This window comes from Octodon degus, unplaced genomic scaffold (assembly GCF_000260255.1).
Source record: "Octodon degus isolate 3935 unplaced genomic scaffold, OctDeg1.0 scaffold00022, whole genome shotgun sequence".
NCBI classification, from domain to species: domain Eukaryota; kingdom Metazoa; phylum Chordata; class Mammalia; order Rodentia; family Octodontidae; genus Octodon; species Octodon degus.
The window spans coordinates 1,102,105-1,124,038 of NW_004524598.1; the positions used below are offsets into that span (position 1 = coordinate 1,102,105).

General features: G+C 36.7%; 1 protein-coding gene across 2 annotated transcripts in view; it reads right to left on the reverse strand.

Annotated features, from left to right (window-relative positions):
- Fhl5 (four and a half LIM domains 5) overlaps positions 1 to 21,934 on the reverse strand; it is a 37,558-nt gene that overhangs the window by 11,373 nt on the left and 4,251 nt on the right. For both annotated transcript variants that reach the window (XM_004628187.2, XM_004628188.1), the window contains exon 2: positions 738 to 905. In XM_004628187.2, coding sequence (XP_004628244.1) covers positions 738 to 893 — 156 coding nt within the window. In that variant the 5' untranslated portion in view covers positions 894 to 905. The remainder of the gene's footprint in view (positions 1 to 737; positions 906 to 21,934) is intronic.

Sequence of the window (21,934 nt, forward strand, 5' to 3'; positions counted from 1 at the left end):
CTGCTCAGTGCGCCCAGGGGCGGGGTCAGTGCAGCACGTGGTGCCAGGCATCGAACCCTGGCCCCTGTGCTTGCCTAAGCAGGCACTTAGTCTGCTGAGCTATCTCGCCGGCTCTTAGAATCATATACTTTATTACTCTTTGAGAGCTAACAAACAATTTTTTTTTTTTTATATTTGGCAGTGCTGAAGATTAAACCCAGGGCCTTATAAGCGCTAGGCAAGCTCTCAACCACTGAGTTACATCCCAGACCGACAAACAGATAACATCACCCAATTTAAAAAAAGACAAAAAAGAAGAAAAAGACAAAAAATACTGAGCATTGTATGAGGAACAGAGGGTAAGTGGAAAGGTTTAGTAATTGCGGCTCAGGGTAGATTAGGCTGCTTTTTAAAGTAGAAAATCACAGATTTTGAACTTTTTCATATTCAATCATTTATGTATTTAATTATGCTCTGGCTATTACAGAATTAACTCAGTATGTTAACTGTGTAGCTTTAGGAAAAAAAGCTTAATTTGTTTATCTTTATAGTCTTAAAAACTACCTTACAAGATCATGTGGAAATTGAAGCACGTATCTCATAATGTATATATATTGGCTAGAACTTGATGACAACTTTCAGGATCCTTATATAATGTAGCCCAAAAGTAGAGTTATAGGTCAACAGAGAAAGAGGGATTCCAGAGCACTTCTCTGCTGTATATAAGCAGTCATTCTGTGAGTTGTGGTGAGGCCTACCTTGGAATCTGATTCAATTGGTTCTTTGCATGCTTCACAATAATTAGAGAAGATGCGATCGTAGCAGGAGACACAGTAAGGATTGTCGTTCTTCAGAATGTATTTCTTCCCAAGAAGCGATGATGTGCAATGCTGGCAACCAAATTGAGTTGTCATTTTGGTTTGATTCTGTGAACAAGAAAATGATTCTGAGGGCCAGCAAGATAGCTCAGCGGACTAAGTGCCAGAGTAGACAAGCACAGGGGTCAGGGTTCAATCCCTGGCACGACATGCTGCGCTGGCCCCACCCCCGGACACACTGAGCAGGCCACCGAGTCCAGGCGTGGTGGTGCATGCCAGTAATCCCAGTGCTGGGGAGGCTAAAAACAGGAAGATCACTACAAGTTTTAGCTGTGTAGTGAGACCCTGCACAACCAAACAACAACAAAACTAAAGAAAATAATTCTTGTACATAAAAGATTTTTTTAATAAATGATAAGCCCTGTGAGTCTAGCACTTGACTGAATTTCTATTTTCTTAAGAAAAAAAAATCTCCAATTTAGGAAAATATACTTGTGGTCACAGAGATATTTGGAGTGATTTAAGAAAGGATAGTCTTCCATCTTGACAGTTATTGTATATTTTGCTAAAAAAAATTAACAGCATCAAGCCAGACTGTGAAAAACATCTTGCATTCATCATGAGCTAGTGTGGAAGTCAATGAGAGTGTGATGTGAGTTAAAATCTGATGGTTTCATCTCAAGACTAAAAATAGGTCCTATTGATAGTGCTTTTACCATTATCACTTAGCATAATCTTGAAGAGTTGCAGAGGTGGATTTTGGTGGAAATGAGACTCCTTTTTACTCGAACTTAAATAGAAAAAATAATCAAATACCTTGTTATTTTCTAGTCCATTTTGTTTTTTTATTTCTAAAATCTTTACTGGGTAGGTAAGGAGGGATTTATATATAAATCCTAGGGTCTTCCAGTATCATATACTGTCTGTTATAGTAACACCTTATTCTGTAGCTTCAATCACTTTGAATTTGATGACTCAAAATACTGTTTTCTGCTGGTTTCAGCTTCCTGGGCAGCTCCATTTGAATATCCTACTCCAAGCTGACCAAGAAAGGAAAAGCAAAAACATTCCTCAGCAGGTTAGATTCAGTCCAAGTATTAGAACTTCATGCCTAGGGATGAGGGATTGCCCAGGTGTAGAAGTGTACATAAAATCATTATTGGTAACAAAAACCTGTAGAACTTCTTCATACTTCAGAACTGAAGTTACATGCATATACTATGAAGAATGCATTGTTCTCTAACAGAATAAAGGTTTGTAATGAAACATGAAGCCAAGAGAAGGATAAGAATTTTGATTATTTTATGAATTTAGGAAAGCTACTGTGGAACGAAACATACAGATTTGAAGCTTATACTTTGGAATTAAACATGAAAATTTCATTATCAGAAGCAGTAACACTATTTTTTCTTAGGAAATGGGGTTTATAGTTGCTGGACTGACTGGAATATGCTAGAATCAGTGAATGTTTTCCAATTCTTCAATTCAGAAAAATGTTAAATTCTAGTAGATTACAACATCAGTCATGATGGTGCTTTTTAAAGGCACTTTGATGCCAATTATTTATTGACTTCATTTTAACTATTATTCATATGCATTTTACTTTCTCTTATTCTTGTGATAAGTTTCCCCACAGAACATTGCTAATAACTTTTTGTGTAGCAGTTATGCTACACTGAACTTCACTAATAAGTAGAGAAAAGACGGAAAGTTTTGAATACATGAGTCTTTTCCCAGTAAAGATGAAAATTCAGTCGAGAAATTTCCCAATGGACCATGACCAAAATTATCTGCAAAGAACATTGAATTCTGTCGTATTATTTCCACAGCAATGTCTTATCCAAGTGAACACAAATACACTCAGAGTTCCAAAGGGCTTGGAAACAGCAGGAAAATAGATCCGATTTGTTTGAAAAGATTCAAAAGTTTTTATTCACTTGTACAGCGACCACATTTATTTTAATGGTGCATGGAAAATGCCTTTTCTATTATTAATACTTAATTTTAGATACACATAATAGCACCAGGAAATGTGACTTCTCAGGGGTTGGCAATTTCCAGGCCACTTCCATTTTCTAAGGTTATTCATATAAAAATGAAGAAACAAGGGATTGTAAAATTGGTAATGTTTTAGTTATTTATGTAGACATCATAATACGGTAACAGTATAACATTTGTACTTGTTGATTAGGTCAGAAGTCTAAACGTAAGACCAAATGCTCCCCACCTTCATCTTATCCATCTATTAAGATTGTTCCATAGAAAATTCTTTAAAAATGGAACGTATTTCTTCATTTTCTGAAAGAAGAAAACTAATTCTTGTTCCATTCTTTTTCTTTTCTTTTCCAATAATTTTATTGAGGAGCAAAAGCAATGAGACAGTTTCAAATCTGATTAGTAGGACAGTTTCAGTAATTAATACATTGCATATTGTTGTCTTAGTGATTATTCATTGTACAAGATGCAGACATGGTATCCTGCTTACAAATACTATTAGAACAAATCTTTCTATTCATTGAATTAAGAGAATGTAGCTGTATATCTATCCTAACTATTTTGTATATACATATACAAAATGGTCATTCATTTGTAACCCCTTTTTTGTTTAGTTTTGTCAGGCATGGGTATTTCATTTCCATTTAAATATTATAGGTGTGTGAATTCAGCAAAACATTCCAATATAGTCCAGTAGCCCATAATAGTAGTGGGTTTTCCGAAAGACTGGCAATGTTTCATAAATACAGCATCAGTGTGAATAGGACAGAGTGAAAAGTCAGTCCAGTATCCCAAAAACTGGTGTCTTTGTATCTCTAGGTCTAAACAGTGACAGTGGTCATTTAGTACATGTCAATGCTTATTGAATATTTACTCAAGGATATTTGAGTTCCCTGTTCCACAGCAACAGGACTCCCTCAGCTTGCTAGTGAATAAAATCTTAGGTATATTCTGGGTTTTTTTTTGTTTGTTTGTTTGTTTTTTGCTGTTGTTAAAAGTACACTAAGAAATTCAGTTCTCATTTTCATGAAGCATGCCATGTAACTATAGAGATATAAAGTGTTCAAACAGTTTCTTAAAAATACAGGTGTTATAACTATACAAGTGATATGCCTTCTATTAGAGCCATAAAGGACTATCAGAGAACTAAGAGAAAGGCTTTTCTAGGTAGACTCTAAGGAAGTTAAACTACTGGAAATCTGTCAGCAAGCAAGAAAGCAAGGAAACAATTATTGTTCATTATCAAGGAAAGAGAAGACAAATTAGAAAACAGGACAGAATCTCACATGAAGTTGGTAAATGGTGATTCTTGACACTGGATTTGCACCTGATACAATAAAAATAAAGACTGAAACATTAAAACTTTTGAAGCTACTTGAACCTCTAACAAAATGGGGAGGGAGTGGACTAAAGTGAAAAGACTATGAACTTTTTCAACCAAATTATCTTTCGTCTCTTTGTTCTCTAAGCATCAGTTGTAGTTTCTATTATTCTTTACCCCTAACTTAAGTGTTTGTAAGTACTCAAAGAATGTCTTGTCCAGGGAGCAGGCCCAATGCCTGGTTTTAATCACTGTCTAACAGGGAAAACTGTAGGAACAGAGGATGAAGATTGCCTAATTCTTTTCACAGGAGATGCATCTTAATTTGTCAAAGATATTGAGGAAATTTTGTTTTTGAGTATTCAAAATTTTTGAACAATGCTGAATTATGTGTCTTAAAACTCTTAATATTAACAATGTACCACAACTGAGTAGCGTTTATTTGTGGGAGTGGAATGCTGATAATTAGTTTGGGACATATAATTTCGACATTCATTTAAATTTCTTTCAAATTGACCTTGTATCAATACTTCAGACCTTTTTTTTTTTTCATCGGTACCGGGGACTGAACTCAGGACCTTGCACTTGCCAGGCAAGTGCTTATTCTACTTGACCTATCCATTTTAATCATTACATACTTTTATAAGATTGAGAGGTGAGCTGAACATATGAAAATAAATATAATCCATCAAGAACAGACTTCATTTCCCCAGCAGATTTTACTTCTAAGACTTCTACCTAGACTTCTGGAAATAGTTTCAATAGATGAGAACGTGTTTATGGAAAGGTGTTATTTCTTAGGTGTTATTTTTTAAACCATGAATCATGTTATGTCAAGTTATATTTTATAGTGAGTTATTGGTAAGACAACTAATGCTCTGAGTAATAGATCCACTTACATTTCTACCATGCCAAGAAGAATGAATAGCTTCACAGTGGGTGTACTTGATTGCACGTCAAGTAGGAGAAACTCAAGCCAAGAATCCAGGCCTGCTATCTTAATGTGCTCAGCTTATAAGGCATCACACACCATTCATTTATTCATGTATTCAGTAAGCATATAAAGCATATGTTATTTGGAAAGCAATCTTCTAGAAGATTCCCATTTGCAGAGAATTTATAATCTAGCAAAAGAATGAGGGCATTTTACAAGCCACTAAACAACAACAACAACAACAACAACAAATAACTAAACAAAAGTTGGGAAGGGTCTAAAGAGAAATGAAAGCTAACAATCCATTAATACCAGTGTTTCTGAGCATTTGGAAAATTTTCAAGTTGCAGCTTCCCCAAACCAGTATATCAATTTCTGGAGGTGGTGACTAAAAGTAAATGCTTTTCAGTTCTTAAGTGGCTCTAATATTGAGGGTTGAAACCACCAGTTTAAAGGCAAGGAAGAACAATTTCAGCAAAGTAAAATTAGAGAACAACACAGAGAAGGTGCATTCGATGAATTGTAGTGCACTGGCTTTCCTAATCTTGTGTTATTCTTCTTCTGGTCAGGCAGGCTGAAAGTGCCTACTGGACTCTCTTAAAGTGAGGGAATGTTTAGGAGGCAAATCTGGCTCTCTCACATGTAGGAAAATTGAAAGGCAAACAAAATGGAAGATGATTTTATCACTGTTGATGTTGGCAAGCTGGAAAAAATATGTTTAAAAAAATCTCCTTAGTGGTATCAGAGACTAAAACATAAAAAAATTAAGTCTCAGCAGAGAAAGAAAAACACAAATAAGCTTACTGCCTGGAGCCCCCTTTTCAAGAAGCACCTGTGAGTTCAAGAGGAGAAAATTAATGAGAAGGAGCTAAGCAGCCCTTTTGACAATCCTCACAGGGCAAGAGGACAAAGACTGAAGTCAATGGATCTGTATTTTCTCTATTGATCAATCTGATCATCCCATCATGGTATGGCAAAATTCTCAAGCGCTGTATGCTACAAACACAGAAAATGCAGAACTAGTCTTCCAGAAACAGAAGCCCAACTTTGAATTACTTTAGTTCTTAAAGTTATATTGATTAATTAATTAATTAATTTATACATTTCTGTATTTTAGGGAAGGATCTACAGGGTGTTCAGGGTCTCACTACTAGATTGGACTCATGGTGATCTGCCTGTTTACGGCCTCCCAAGAGCTGGGATTACAGGCATGCACCACCACGCCCAGTCTCAATTACCTCCTCAGCACCCTCCAGGGGCAGGGCCAGCATGGCAGGCCCAGGGATCAAACCACCGGCCCCTGAGCCCGCTTGCAGGTGCTTTAATCCTCTGAGATATCTCCCCAGCAGATAGAATTTATAAGTTAGTTATTAGACTTACTGGAGAATTTGTTTATATATGAAAAGCTATTATATTCTAATATAACAGCAATAATTGGAAAATAAAATTCTAAACAATAATTTATAATACCCTTTAAAACTTTTCCTATATCTTACAATACAACTAATGAGAATATAGGAGACTTCTGCATAGAAAGCTGTAAAAGCTTTAAAAGAATATGAAGAAAATCCAAATAAATAGGTGGACAGATATGTAATACTAATGGACCTGGAGTCTCGCTGCTCTGAGGGTGCTGTTCTCTTCTGCCTGCCATATACATCAATCCAGAAAATTTTCAGCTTATTTTATGTGCTATTTTACAATCTAGTCCTTCCTTTTATGCAGAAATGCAAAGGGCCAAGAACAGCCATATCACACTTAAACAAGAATGTACATTGAATCAGAAGTCAAGGTAGCATAAAGCTACTGCAGTGCACAGCGAGGTATAAGTACAGGGTTGGACACTTAGATCGACGAGCTCAGAAATAAAACCACAGACTGGCCTCTGTAAATGGTGTTGGGTTAGCTGTATTTCCATATGCAGAAATGTTGAAACTAGATTAGTACTTTGCATCACATACAGGAATTATTTCCAGTAGATTATAGATATCAAGGTTAGGTCAAAATAACTTTTTGAAAATATGGAATGTCTTACTGAATTGGTCAAATGAAAGATTTCTTATGGCAGAAAAGTACCTGCCCTATAGAGAAAATATTTAGAAGAGTAGACTAAATTAAATTTAGCAACTTTTCTCAGAGGACAAAATCAAGAGTCTAGTTCCTGGAGAGTCAGAGAAGGTACTGCAGCACATTAATCAACACGAGCTCATATCCAGAACACAGTGAGGAAGTCTTACAAATCAATAAGGAAAAAAATGGGCAACTAAATAAAAATAGAAGTGACATGAACAGATTCACAAAAGGATATTCCAGTGGCTAAAAACCATGAAACCTTCACGACTTCATTAATATGCACTGATACAATTTACTAGGTTCTTACATGCAACATACATACCTAAATATCAATAGAAGTCTTACACATCAGGCCAAAGCATGAAACAATCTGAATTATCCATCAAAGAGAAACTGGATAAATAAATATATGTATGTTTGTGCAACATACTGTAATATAGCAATGAAAACACATTACTTATAATTATCCTCTTTGTGTGCGAAAGAACCTTTTGACAGGAGTTGCCAATCCTCTGGCCACAGACCAGTTCTGGTCCAGGGCCTGTTAGGAATGGCTCTCCCCTACTTCCTGGTCTGTGGAAAAACTGTCTTCCACTGAACTGGCCCCTGAACCAAAAAGATTGGGAACTGCTTGCTTTGTAATACGGAGTGTACACCAAACTTTAGAAGACTAATTCCCCTAAGATGCCACTTATATAAAGTTCCACATCAGGAAAAATTATTAGGCGTTAGACATATTTGCTGCTGTAGGTATTATTAACAGGTATGATAATGGCAAACACAAAACTCAAAACACAATTCAGAGTTATCGAAATTCTGAAGTTAAAACAAGGCCAACAGAGTGGTTGGATGGTGGGTTTTAAGTGTATAGGGATGTTTGGTTTCCTAAGTTAAAGTGTTTTTTAAATTTTGATGTGTGTTACAAATATATTTTTCTTGGTATGACCTTTTTATTTTGTGAATTTTGTTTAAATGGGTAGGTTGAAAATAAACAGAAATGGTAAACCACCCTTTCATTATGTTTATCAGCAGCAGCAATCACCCAGATGTACCGTTACCTAGTGAAGGCTTTTGCATGCTGATGGTGGAAATCCTTATGCTAACAGGACATATATCTGGTGTTTGTTGAGGACAGTGGAGATTCAAGAGAGGGAAGTAATACAAAGTCCTCTCCCTTTTCCTATTTTTCCTTTCCTCTTTGTTCTCTTCTTGCTCTCACTTCTCCTCCCTCCAAATACCTTTCCTCCTCTCTCAGTATCAAATTACTACAAAATCGTTATCAAAGATATACACTTAGTAGGTAAAGTTCCAATTATTACTGTATTGTGCAAATCAAAGACTATTCTATAGATCTTTCTAATCTTCCATCATTGATACAAGTTTCTAAAGTAAGCGATAATTTACTTATGGTGCAGTTGATAATTTTTTCTTTTTTCATTACCGGGGGATTGAACTCAGGACCTTGTGCTTGCCAGGCAGGCGCTTATTCTATTGAGCTATCTCCCTGACCCTTATGATGCAGTTGAAATGTACCAAGATAGGAATTTGGCTTTCTTGGTTTCCAATAATGATTCTGCAAGGATATGTTTTTTTAAAGATTTTTATTTCTCTATGTTTGAAAATAAGGGAATTGAATTATCACATATCCTTTATTCTACATACCACTGACGTTATACATTGATCTGATTACAGCTTTTTGCTCCCCATGGAGGTAGTAATGATATATAAAAGTAATCACACTGAGTATGTGTCTTACAACAGCCAGTATACACCAAATGGTATTAAGGGTTGTGTCCTTTCATTTCTAGTATGGGGATCTGTTATTAAATAGAAGCAAATAACTCTATAGCCATTAGTTTTGCCCAAATATAAAAGCATACTGCTTTTTAAAGTCTGTTGAGTTTTGTGGCTTAATTTCCATGCTTGTTTTCAAAAACAGTTTCACCTGTATAAATACATCTATATTCATCTGGGAGTGCTGCAGTTATTCTAGTTACCCATTCAGGTATTTTATTGATGCTGTAGATTTGTTTCTGCTTTTCTTTAGGAAAGACCTTGGAAGAATTTCAACATAACTGGTGTGAGGAATATTAAAGTGCTTTGGGAACTGTTAGTGCAAAAGCTTGAATACCAAAATATGTGTGATTGATACATAAAATTTGGACGGAGGCAGAGACTAGAAGAAGAATGTTAATTTGAACTATAATTAACTGTATTTGCCTTTGGTCATTTTCTTGTTTTGTTTTTAATTTGTATTATTGATATAAGGGCAGGCAGGTGGCTGATGCACAACTGAGAACATTTTGAAGTCTCCCTGACTGAAGTGTGTACTACTCCACTCTAATACAGGGTTGCAGAAATTATCTAGAGGGTTTGGTTGTCTGATATGCTAAGTCTGGTAAGGCAGGTGTTTCCCTCATTGTTTGTTTCCTGTACCTCTATACATGTTTATTTGGTATTCTGTCCTGATAACTGCACCTCAGAAGCATCCTTTAAACTCTTTAAATTAGTCTCATTGTTGATGGACCACACTGGCTTACACTGAACTGATGGTAATATTAAAGATTTCATACTCAATATGAACAAGACCAAGCATATTTCTACCACAGGTCTTTGTTCTCTGTTGTTAAGCTCAGTTTCCCAGAAGAGTTTCAGAACAAAGATCAGGAAAAACCTTTCCGAGACCCGTTTTATGATAGTCTTTCCCTAGAGACCTTTTACTATCTTCTTTACTCTTGTCACTGTCACCCATATTCCCTGCCCTGGACTCTCCAACAGTTGCACCCTGGCGACTTCCAGTGACTCCTTCAAATGCTTTTCACTTTCATGCCTTCAGCCTTCACACGTGACTTTCCTCCTACCTGAAAGGCAGTTCTTGTTATCCATCTGCCTGGCCCAACATGATGACTTTTGTCATCAATCAAGGTCCAGTTAAAAATCCTTCTCTCTGGAGGGTTTTCATGTCTCCAAGACAGAGTAATTGTTCTCTTTAGGTTATAGTTATATTTCTTCTGCCATAGTTTTAACAATAGTTTTATTCTATGTGTTGGTCTTATTTCATTTTTAGCTCCTTAAAGGTAATGTTGTTCACTTCACCTGTGTATAGCAGACACACAAAAGGTTCTCGGTAAATGTTTTATGACCCAATAAAATAAATAAATAAAAAGCTTAGATGCCAAGACCAGTAGAAAATACATATTCCAGGAATAGTCTATCAGTGAAATAAATGAGAAAGGTTTAAATATAAATTGAAGAGAATTAAGAATTCTGTATGTTATTGTGAATACTACATTTTTTTCCTACTATATGTGTGACAAATATGGCAAAAAATGAAAATAAGTGATGGGGAAATATGAGAAAAAGCCCTGAAGGTCTGCCCTGGCAGCGAGGATTACCCCTCTTGCTCTGCAAGGGTGGCTGAAGGCGACAGCTCCAAGGCTCAAGTGTGTCTTGGTTACTGTCTAATGGCTATATTTTTTAAAAGGTAGCAGAAATAGGTCATTAATCTATTAACATTAATAAAATGTTTTCCCTTAAACTTAGGCTACTGAGGAGTTTAAAGGTTTTGAAGTGTCTATCAGGTACTCTTTTTAGAAGGGCACTTGGATGGTGCATTTGACTTTAGAATCTACCATGCTTTTACTGGGATGGAAAGATCACTCTCCCTGGGTCCATGATGCTGCTCCGTTGCTTATGGTGTAATGAGTGACCAAATTTGACAAGACTCAAGGAAATGAAGTGAAATGTATAAGAAAAATAAGCCCCCAAATTCATTACTAATCTGTTTTAGCCATGCCAGATGGACTAAGTGTATATTATACAGAAGCAAAATGCAAACTCTATCTTTTAAAACCCTGAAGGTATTACAATAACTAGTAAATAGTTTCTATCTTTAGGCTTCTCTTTCTTCTGCTTTCTTCTGGTGCTGAGGGTGAGACTGGGTAGGTGCGTGTATACCTTATTTAGTTTTTGCTTGTAACCGAAGACGAGAAAAATGATGGGTTAGAAATCAGAACCCGCAGATGTTGCACTGGTTGCTTTGCACTAGTATACGATCTGTTTACTGTTAGAAAAGTTCTTTAACTTTCTAGCACTTAATTTCAAACTAAAAATAAGAACTATATTAGCTACTCCCGGCCCCAGGCAAGGATCAAGTGAAATGTAGGAACGGAAACCCTGCGGTAATTCAGCCGTCCATACACATCACTTGATGGGAAATATGCATCTGTAGCTAGAGTTCACATTTGGAGAAAAAAAGAGAGTATTTGTCGCCATCTTTAAGTGCCACTAAAAAAACAACAATTCAACAAGCAATCTTAAAAATAACTAAGGCCATCGCTTCAGGTCATCAATCAAAAATAACCTAAAAGAAACATCATATAATTGTGGTGGAATGTTTGATATTAGTCTCTAGGGACACTTTGGAAGTCCGGATTTTTTGGAAGCTCAGTGTCTTGTGTGCATAGGTCAAACACAAATTCCCTCTCCCATGAACAAAACAGCTAACCAGAGATTTCCATCTGGTTATTTTTTTTCTGTAGGTTCTAACATAGAGAAATAAAACACTGCCTGATTTTCTTGAGATTATATTCAGAATCATGCAATTAGGGTAGCTATTTCTGAAGTAGAAGTAAAACAGAGTTTATGATAAGACATTAATATAATAATATTTCATCAAAAATGTAAAATTAAAAAAGCAGGATTTAGGGGCCAGGGAGATAGCTTAGTAGAATAAGTGCTTGCATGGCAAGTACAAGGGTCTGAGTTCAATGCCTGGTTCTGCAAAAAAAAAAAAAAAAAGTATGATTTAGAAATATTTTTTCCTCACTGGAGTATAAGCACATATTCAAGAATAAAAGAATCTTAAGAATTATAAGAATCTTATAATACACCCTTAAGGATGAGGGTGTATTATCTAAATTTCTGTCTAATCAGACAGCAAATTTCTGCTTTTAATTCCATATTAAACTTGTCTCTACAATTTTTAAAGTGAAGGACTGCAGTAATTTCAGGAGATACCAGTCTTATCTGCACCTTTGTCTCTTGAAGTCTTATTCCATTATTCCGGTGAAAGGTGCCCTACTAAAGTGACCCTCCTCGTTACTAAGTTGTCTTCAGGGACCTACAACACTGGTTTGAGTATTTGATTAATGTGAGGTTTTGGTATACACAAGAGCTGAACTTACTTTAACTTATCCAACACCATTTCACGTAAGCTTAGCATATGGTAGGGAAATGTGTGTGTGTGTGTGTGTGTGTGTGTGTGTGTGTGTGTGTGTGTTTATCCCTGATTCAGCATTGTTTCTCAGAGAAGAAGCCTATGAGGACACTAGAGATCTAGTATCGTTCCTCCTCCCTATTCTCCTTGGAATGGTCAACAGACATTCTATAAAATTCCTTAATAATATTAGTGTTTCACTTCATGGTTGCTTTTGATCTCCTTACTAGGAGAACTTTTCATCATGTTTCTTAACTATTCCAAATGTCTGAACACTTTCACAGCATCTCTGCCTGCTTCCTCTTGTATCTGATGATAAATTGAGTTCATCTAGCAAAAAGTATGATCTGCTTCTGAAGAAACTACTATGACAGAAGAAACAAGATTGTATCATATATCAGCCAGCTAAGGTATGTGGGTGTACACGATCACATAAAATGTTTGTCATGGTTGGAATTCACACTATTAGAACAGAAAATCAGTATGTCTTGTATTACTTCCTATGTATTGAGTTTAAAACCACACAATCATGAAATGAACACTATAAATCAAAGATGTTTACTTTTATATTGTTAGATGGTTTAAAATAAATAATTTTCCTTCAATGACAAATGATGGGAAATATCAGACTTTACTCTAGTCATTTTTAAATGGGTGACAATATGTTCAACTTAAACAGTTTTGTAAGACCAAGTTCAGTTAGTAATCTATTTTCCAGGAATTTAGAGGAACTTGGCTGAGTGTTCTAACCTTCATACTAGCTGATTCATTGTGACACTGTCTTGAAAAACTCAAAGTCAATGCTCCTAGTAGCATAGAGGAATTGAATAGAATTTTTAAAAAATTACATATAAAGAGTAAGCAGCTTCTCATCTGAAAAGCTATCATTAGAAATTGTCCCAAATAGGGCTGGCCAAATAGTTCAGTGGATTAAAGGGCCTGCAAGCAGGCGCAGGGGCCAGGGGTTCAATCTCCAGACCTGTGCCAGCCCCACTCCCCGGGCACTGAGACTGCAATTGAGACTGGGCGGGGTGGCACACACCTGTAATCCCAGTTCTTGGGAGGCTGTAAACAGGCAGATCACTGAGTCCAATCTAGTAGTGAGACCCTGAACACACTGTAGACCCTTCCCTAAAACACACACCAAAAAAAGAAAGAAAAGGAAAAAAAGGAAATTGTCCCAAAAAAGAAGAATGTGTTTAATTTGTACCAATTTATAATATTAGATCCAGATATATATATACACACATATATATATGATGGAGCCTATAAAACTGATGTTTTTTTATGCATTTTTCGTCTTAATGGTACATTCTAGAAAGGCATAATGGTAACGTTCACTATAGGGAATTTGTGAGGATGCATGATATATCTTATAACTTCTTTTTTCCCATTCCTCTCCCCTCTCTTCAACCCCTTTCCTCCTCCTTATTCACAAAAGCTTTATTTCCATTTTTCCATCTATTTTTCTCTCTTGTCCCTTCTCCCCCCACCTCCTTTATTTTCATGATAAACTTAAGACTTTACTGAAAGCCTTAGATATTTTCCATATTCAACCTTGTATTATAAAGCGTTTAGAGCTTATTGTATCCCTTAGGAACAAGATTTTTTCTTTTTTGGTGGTACCAGGGATTGAACCCAGGACCTTGCGTTTGCTGGGCAAGCACTTATTCCACTGAGCTTTCTCTCCAGCTCTTACCAACACGATTTATGCTCACTGAAAGAAACAGTCATCTGCATTTCTGTATATCAATTGGAGCTAAGTGGTACCTAACATGAATTAAGTAAATTTTAAAAAAGTCTTGGATAAAACTGTGGTAACTTTTATTATTATTATTATTATTATTATTATTATTATTGCTATTTTAATGTGTCTGGTTCAGGGTCTCACTATACAGCTCAGACTCTGAGTGATCCTGTTTTTAGCCTCCCCAGCACTGAGATTACAGGGATCCGCCACCACGCCCAGACTCTGTGGTTGGCTCAGTGCACCCAAGGGCAGGGCTGGTGCAGCATGTGGTGCTGGGGATTGGATCCCAGTCCCTGCACTTGCCTCAACAGGTGCTTAGTCCACTGAGCTATCTCACCGGCCCTGATGGTAACTTATAAAGGATTCCTATTTTATTGAATGTGATAGTGGTTCAAGAAAACAGGCATTAACACGTTGAGGCATGAAATATTTGGTTTTGGAGAGAAGCATAATCAACTTCTCCTTATCAGTGAGGAGAGCATCCCTCCCTTTATTTCTACTGCAGATACATTGCTTCTTTCTTCTGGATTAATTGACCAAGTCAAAGAATACAAGTACTCTATCCATTTGCAACTCCATGGGCTGTTTTCTCCTGGGTAAGTGCGGTATATGCATTCATTCTGTCTTTAAATCTTTTTAATCCTGTCTCTAAAAGTAGTGGTTACTGCAGCCTGAAGACTCTCTGAGCCTTCTTCCAAGTTCAGGGAACTGCAAGGCTGTGTTTGAGTGTCACAGCTCTCTGTGACCTTTTGCAGAACTGCAGAAGCTCCAATCCGGATGCTTCTTTGAGCCCCAGCTCCTCCCCAATGAAGACTGGCCATAGCTGTACTCCCTTTTCAAATGCATAAGATTTCATTCTCCCTCCAAATTCATTTTTAAATGTCATTTTTTACAAGAAAACTACTTGAAGATTATTAGGAATTATACAAATAGAAACACAGCTGAAGAGGAAAAATGTGTAGGAAATGATACAGTATATGAACAAGATAAAAATTTAAAACTACTTGTTGGCCTGATATTTCTTTAATACTCATTAACCACCAAAACTCACCTTGGTTTGCTATCAACAAATTTAACTGGAAAGCACCAAGAATCTCTTGAAGAAACCAGAAGAGACATATAAGGAAAAAATAGCAAAGGGAACAAGGTTGACTTTTTACTGTATAGCCTTTGGATCTTTGAAACTTTGTACCAAATGCAGGAATTGCCTGTTTGAAAGTTAATTTAAATCTTAATACACATCTGTACACACTGAATTTGTCATTCTTAGAATATAAGAAACAATGAATTTTTTGTTCATAAAATATAAAAATTACAGAAAAGTCATTTTGAGTCGTCATTGTACAGATAGAAGACTAAGTTCCAAAGAAAAGGTACTTGCACATCTAATGAGTCTCCAGAAAAACTTTGGAACACATCTTCCAGGTTAAATTTTGCAAATATTTAATAGCAAATCCCACGCATTTGAACAGTCTTTTTTCTTTCCTTTTTTTTTTTTTTTTTAATTTAGTACAGTGTCTACAGGGTCTCACTACACAGATCAGACTCATAGTGACTGTTTTCAGCCTTCCAAGTGCTGGGATTACAGGTGCACGCCACCATGCCCAGTCTCAATTGCAGTCTCAGCGCGCCCCAGGAGCAGGGCCAGCATGGAAGGCCGGGTATCGAACCCCAGCCGCTGCGCTCCACCTAAGCAGGCGCTTTAGTCCGCTGAACTATCTGGCCAACCCAACGATATTTTTTTAGATTAAAAATTCGCAGTAAATGACCTACATAGAAACAGGTTGTTAAATAAAAGTGAGAGAAATTTTCTTTATAATGGACCAAAACTAGATGCTAGGTTAGTGACACATTTAAAGACAACATGGGCCACTATTTTTGTCATTCTGTACGACTTACTTCTCAGCTGTACTCGTGATGACCTTATTTTGTCATGAAAGAATACTGTGGAGCAATTTACTTGTAGAACTAACACAAATTTTCTTAAACTTATTTACTAGTAATTAAATCCCACTCATCAGAACTAGGAGAGAGAAAGAAGACATAAGAAAAAAAAGAGAAAAGAAGGGAGAGATAAGAACTGAGGAAAATTGAAGGAAAAGTAGAAAGAATACTCCATGGAGGCTGTGTAAGGTATTTAGAGGTAAGGTCTCTTAGTGTTTATTTTATTGTTTTCCCTTTTTCTAAAACTGTTTTTGAGACAAACTCATTTTCTTAGAACTGTTAAATCTGGGAGATGGTTTTCCAATTCCTAGTTTGCTTTTTCTAAGCATATTGTTTTCATCAAACAAATGAGAAATAACATGAGTCCAGAGGGGTAAAAAAAATTTTTTTTAAGATGACAAAAGATAGCTTCATCCAAGGGCAACTCAATCAAGTCCCCTTCTGTCCCTCTCTTGGGCAGAAATTTTTTCTTCAACAAATATATTTTGGTCTTAAAAAAAAAAAACCCTTCACCTGGAATTTACATTTCCAAACATTTCCTGCAAACATTTGTTTTGTTCTTCCATACAGGAATGAGTAAAAGGCTTTGGTTTCTGAAAATGATAGCTTTGGTTTCTGCTGTGATTATTTTGAAAATAGGAAAAAGATGAAAGCCGTATTGTTACATGCGTCTGTCACTCCAGGCTTTAATTACTGACCAGGCAACAGCTTCCCATGCATAGACGCGAGGTTCCTTCCATCTCTGAAGCCAGCTGCACCTCACACTACAAAATGAAACCATTGCCTTAAGAGGGAGTACAAGTCGCCTTCAACTTTCAATGCAACTCCATTTGCACTTGTTTTTAGTATAAATAGTAATAGATTACTTTGGAAGTTGAAAGCCTGAACCAGATTCTACTTGCATTTTGTGGGTCCTCGTCTAAAAGAATTTGAGAGAGTGATATGTCTGTACCTGTGTGCATATGTGTTTGTGTCTGTGAGTCTTCCTAGGTCGGATGTTGTGTGCTGCATTGCGGTGCTTGGGTTGGGGGTCAGAGGTTGATGCTGTCTGTTTCTTTCAGCATTTATGCCTAAGCAAATAACTTAGCTCATATCAGAAGGGATGTTTTAAAAGATTGAAGGCAGAGCCATATTCTATGCTTTGATGGTAATGCTTATCAATACTTATGAGCTATGTTTAAATTTTGTTGGTCACGGTGGAAGCGAAGAACACTCAATATTCAACATCGGTTTTAATTTGATTTTTATCTATTTTCAGTCTCAAAGATTTAGACAGAGTTAGCTCAAAGCATCCACCAGAGAAAATATTATAGCCAAGGTAATATCACTTTTATTGAGCTATTTTTATTTTTATAGTTTTGGAAACCCAACATGTGGATCTCACATTTTTATACTAATTCTGTATAGAAACAAGAGGGCAAAATCTGTTACCATTTTCCTGGAAGCTAAATGTGCACAGTATTAGTTGATAAATACTGGGTACAATTTAGTATAATTTTAGTTTTCATCCTAAATATCCTTCAGAGTGTGAATTCCTAGAAGCAAGCCAATATGTCACACAAACAAAGCCGAGGTCTTTCCTACTTGTTCAGGGCTTTGTTCCTGGCACTAATATGAACTGAATGGCTACAGGATAAAGAAGACAGATGCTTGGTTACCAAGGTTTACAACTAAACAGACACTCCTCTCCTGTTTCATAAATAAAGAATACAAGCCAAGATCTTATAATTACTCGACATCAACTCAGCCTGCGTTCACTGACCTTCACAATGCATGCTGTTAGCACAGCGCTGAAGACTGTTCACAATCTGAACAGTTTCTGTTAGAGCCTTGATGGGCGAATGAGATGTAGTCTCCCAAGAAAAAATGAAGGAGCTTTCCTAGGCAGAGGGCAGCCTACAGCTGTGCAGCTGATGTGTGCTGCTGGATCTGCTTGAGGGACGCCTCTAAGGACAGTGTCCACTCAGGCTTGGGTGATAGGAGAGTCGTGTATGAAACTATTTGTATCTGTCAAAGCTTTAAAAACTCCACACATGGCCGAATACACTTAGCCTCCTGTGTTCGTGGGCAGCTGAGGTTCACAGTAGGAAGGCAGAATTATGGCATGTTCTAATAACTAACATTCTCTCTTGCATTTCAACAATGTTCCTGGATGACTTACATCTAAAACAGACTAAAGAACTGGCTAAAGAGCTCAGCGGATTAAAGCACCTACAATCAGGCACAGGGACTGGGGGTTCGATCTCCAGGCCTGCCGTGCCGGCCCTGCTCCCAGGGCACACTAAAACAGCAAATGAGACTGGGTGTGGTGGCGTGCACCTGTAATCCCAGCTCTTGGGAGGCTGCAAACAGGCGGATCACTAGTCTGATCTAGTAGTGAGACCTTGAACACCCTGTAGACCCTTCCCTAAAATACAAAATAAAATTAAAAATAAATAAATAAATAAATAAATAAATGTTTGAATTAAGGATTATATGAGAGCAAGTCTCACACGTCCTGGTGCTGCTTGTCTTTATAGGAATTTCTCTCTTCTAAAAATATTCTGAGGATAAGATGCCCCTCCCTAGGCTCATTTTTCTGTTCCACCTGAACAGTCACTTCATTGATAAGGAAGTGGTTGGGAGCCCTCGGAGGTGGAACCGTGTTTTCCTCCCTGTGCTGAAGACACTGGCGCACAGCCCTCATCATCCCGCGTTCCGTGAACTGAGCCTCCAGCCCCTGCCCTGCAGTCCGCAGGAGTCCCGAGGGCTTCTGTTCTGTGCCCCACGAGGAGTAAGCTTAATTCAGAGGCAACAGGAGTGCTTTGTCTGTCATGCAAGTTTTGTTTTCCCCCTTTAATGATAATAAAATTGATAATAAATGATCCATCTATAATACTTCAGTCTATTTCTCCATGTTTGAGACCTATGAAGGCAGAGACAAATGATTAAGTGACATTTCCAAATCCACATATAGATCACAATAGAAGTGGTACCATTTTATTGTTTGTGCATAAAGAGAGAAAATAAAGAAGGAAAAAAATTATGGATGTACTAACTTCTAACAACCAGATGTTAAACTAGCAAGCATGGCTTATTATCTGATTATGACACTGTAGCTCAAAAAGAAACTAAAAATCAAAATGAATGGATGAGTAACATTTGTAAACTCTTGAATTAATCAAAAAGTGACCAAAACTAAATATTCCAATTACCCTGATTAGTATAACTCTTTTTTTTAAACATTTTTTTAACATTTATTTATTTGTGTGTGTGTGTGTGTGCGCGCGCGCGCGCGCGCGCGCGCGCGCCCGGCCAGCTCAGCCCACCAGGGGGCGCGGCTGGCTGGCATGTGGTGCTGGGTCCCTGTGCATTGCCAAACTTGTTCCAAGTAGGTGCTTTAGACCACTGAGCCATCTCTCCAGCCCCAAGCATAACTCTTAATTGACATTGAAATGCCTTTTAGAATTTAACTTGTTACCTATATTCTCTTTAGATTACAGTGTATCAGATTTTCAGATTTTGAAAATCAGTTTCCCAGATGGAATTCTCATTATGGCATATTTTAATTTCCTCTAATCAATCTTTTCATATCATTTAGTATATGTAAGTGAAAAAACCGAAATGTTTTGTAATAGGGATTTGTGGATTACAAAGTACTTTTCAACGTATTATCTATCCAGAGGAGTTTCTTAATCATTTTTACTTTAAGAAATCCTTCCCCATCTAATAAAACATTTCACTGTTTTTGGGGGGTGGTGGTGCTGGGGATCAAACCCAGGACCTTGTGCATGGCCAGCAAGTGCCCTACTGCTGCACCGTACCCCCAGCCCACCTTTTGTTAAAAATGTGAACATATCTCGAATCCATGCAAATTTCTTGAAACTCGGAAGGTGGGACTTTTGAAGTCCAAGTTTCTAAGCCCAAGGCTATAATTAGAGTCCAAGGGATAAACCTAGCCTCTGCCTGTTTTGATACATAAACAGATCTTTTATATTTTTAAACGAGATGAAACAATACCAAAAAGAGTATTTTTTGATACATGAAATTATATATAATTCAAATGTCAGCATCCCCAAGAAAAGTTTCACTGGAACCTGGTCACTGTCATCCAGTGGCATTCTGTGCACGGCTACGTGGCAGCTGCAGTTTTAAAGGGGAGTAGTTTTGAGGCCTCAAGTATTTGTTATCTGTCTTCTTATAAAAAGTATCTTCTGACTCCTGATCTAAAGTTTCAAAGGATATTTTGTGCTTTCTGTTGTTTTTTGGGGGATGTTTGCTAATGTATAAATTTAAATAGGATTTGTAAAAGTCTTTCTACACAGTGCTTGAAAAAGTATGCAATTATTTACTAAAGAATTTTAAAATAATACTGGAAGTCACTAATATAGTGTTTGGAATATTTAATGGAATTATGACGGTGTGGAATAGCATTCAATGCAATGGTGCAATTTTTCCAACATTGCCTTAAATGAAAAAACATGTAATAGTTAATTACATAAATATTTTAAGAAAGTAGAGAACAAATTTAAAAGAAAATATGCTAAAGTGTTATGCCTGATGACTGAGGTTATAGAGTTTTAAAATTTTACATTTCGGTACTTTCCAAAGTGTGTGTGTATGTGTGTTTGTGTGTGTATATACTACATTTTGCTAACAAGAAAAATATTGAACAAAATTAGCATACAGTTGTTCAATTTTTAAAAATCACTGGTCAATGGTCAGTCTCTTCCATGATGGTATAATTAGAAAAATGCTCAAGGAACAAATAACTAGGTTAAATTTAACTATAAGACTGAAAATCATTTTTAAAAATAAAATCTTAATTTAGAAAACATAACAGCTTGGTGTCTGACACTTATTTTTTCAAATGCAAATTATGCTCACAAATCTGTTGGAGCAGTGTGGATATTTAGGCGAAGAAAAATTCTCACATAAAATTGAAGGTTTTGTTAGCTCTATGTTGAGAGGCGTTTGGTCGAAGTTGATGGTAAACAACTATTGCGCATCGGAGTCGCTTCGGTTTTCATCAGCACAATATGGAGTCATTTTCTATAGTGCTATAATGACTTGGCCTATTTGATGAGTAAATTAATAATAATGTATCTATCTATCTATCTATCTATCTATCTATCTATCTATCTATTATGTGTTGGCTCTGCAAACAAATGGCAGTTTGATACATTTATTAGAACTGTTAGTATTCTTTCTAAAAGTATTAAAATGAACATTGTTAGAGATCACTGAAGAGAATAAAGTCTGGAAAAGAAGAACCCCAGAAGCCCGTTTTTCCAGCACACTTCCATGTTGCCATCTTTAGCTCATAATTTCAATTAAATTAAAAATAACATTAAGAAGTGTATTCTTAAATGATGTGAGGGCAAGCATTTCAAAAAACAGGTACAGAAAAGTAAACCTAAGGATCCAGCTGGCAAGTACTATTCTGGTAAAATTAATTCGCAAAGATATATCTCAAAACTTTGTGAACAATTCAGTGAGGAGATAGGTTTAAGTTTCCGCAGAGATAGAATTATAAAAGAATTTAAGAAGAAATAAAACTGACAAGCATTCCTATAGCTCTAATGAAAAGTCTGCAGGCTATTTTAATTCCATGTTTAAGGAAAGCACCAAGCGAACTTACCAAAGTTCACAGAGAACTGAGCCCAGCTCACTGTGGCCCTCACCCTGACTGTTTCGCCTGGATTAAAGAATTTAACACAGTGCTGAGTCATCCCAGCATCCTGTGTGGACTGGTAAGGGATTCTGTGGGTTGGAATTGACTGTATTCTTCCCATATGTCTAAACGTTCATAAAGACAAGTTAAGTTTCTAAGCAAAAGAGAACAGTCATTTTGATGGTACATATGCATTTTTTTAGTTTCTTTCAGTACCTCAGTATTGGATGGATAGATTAAATGATGATA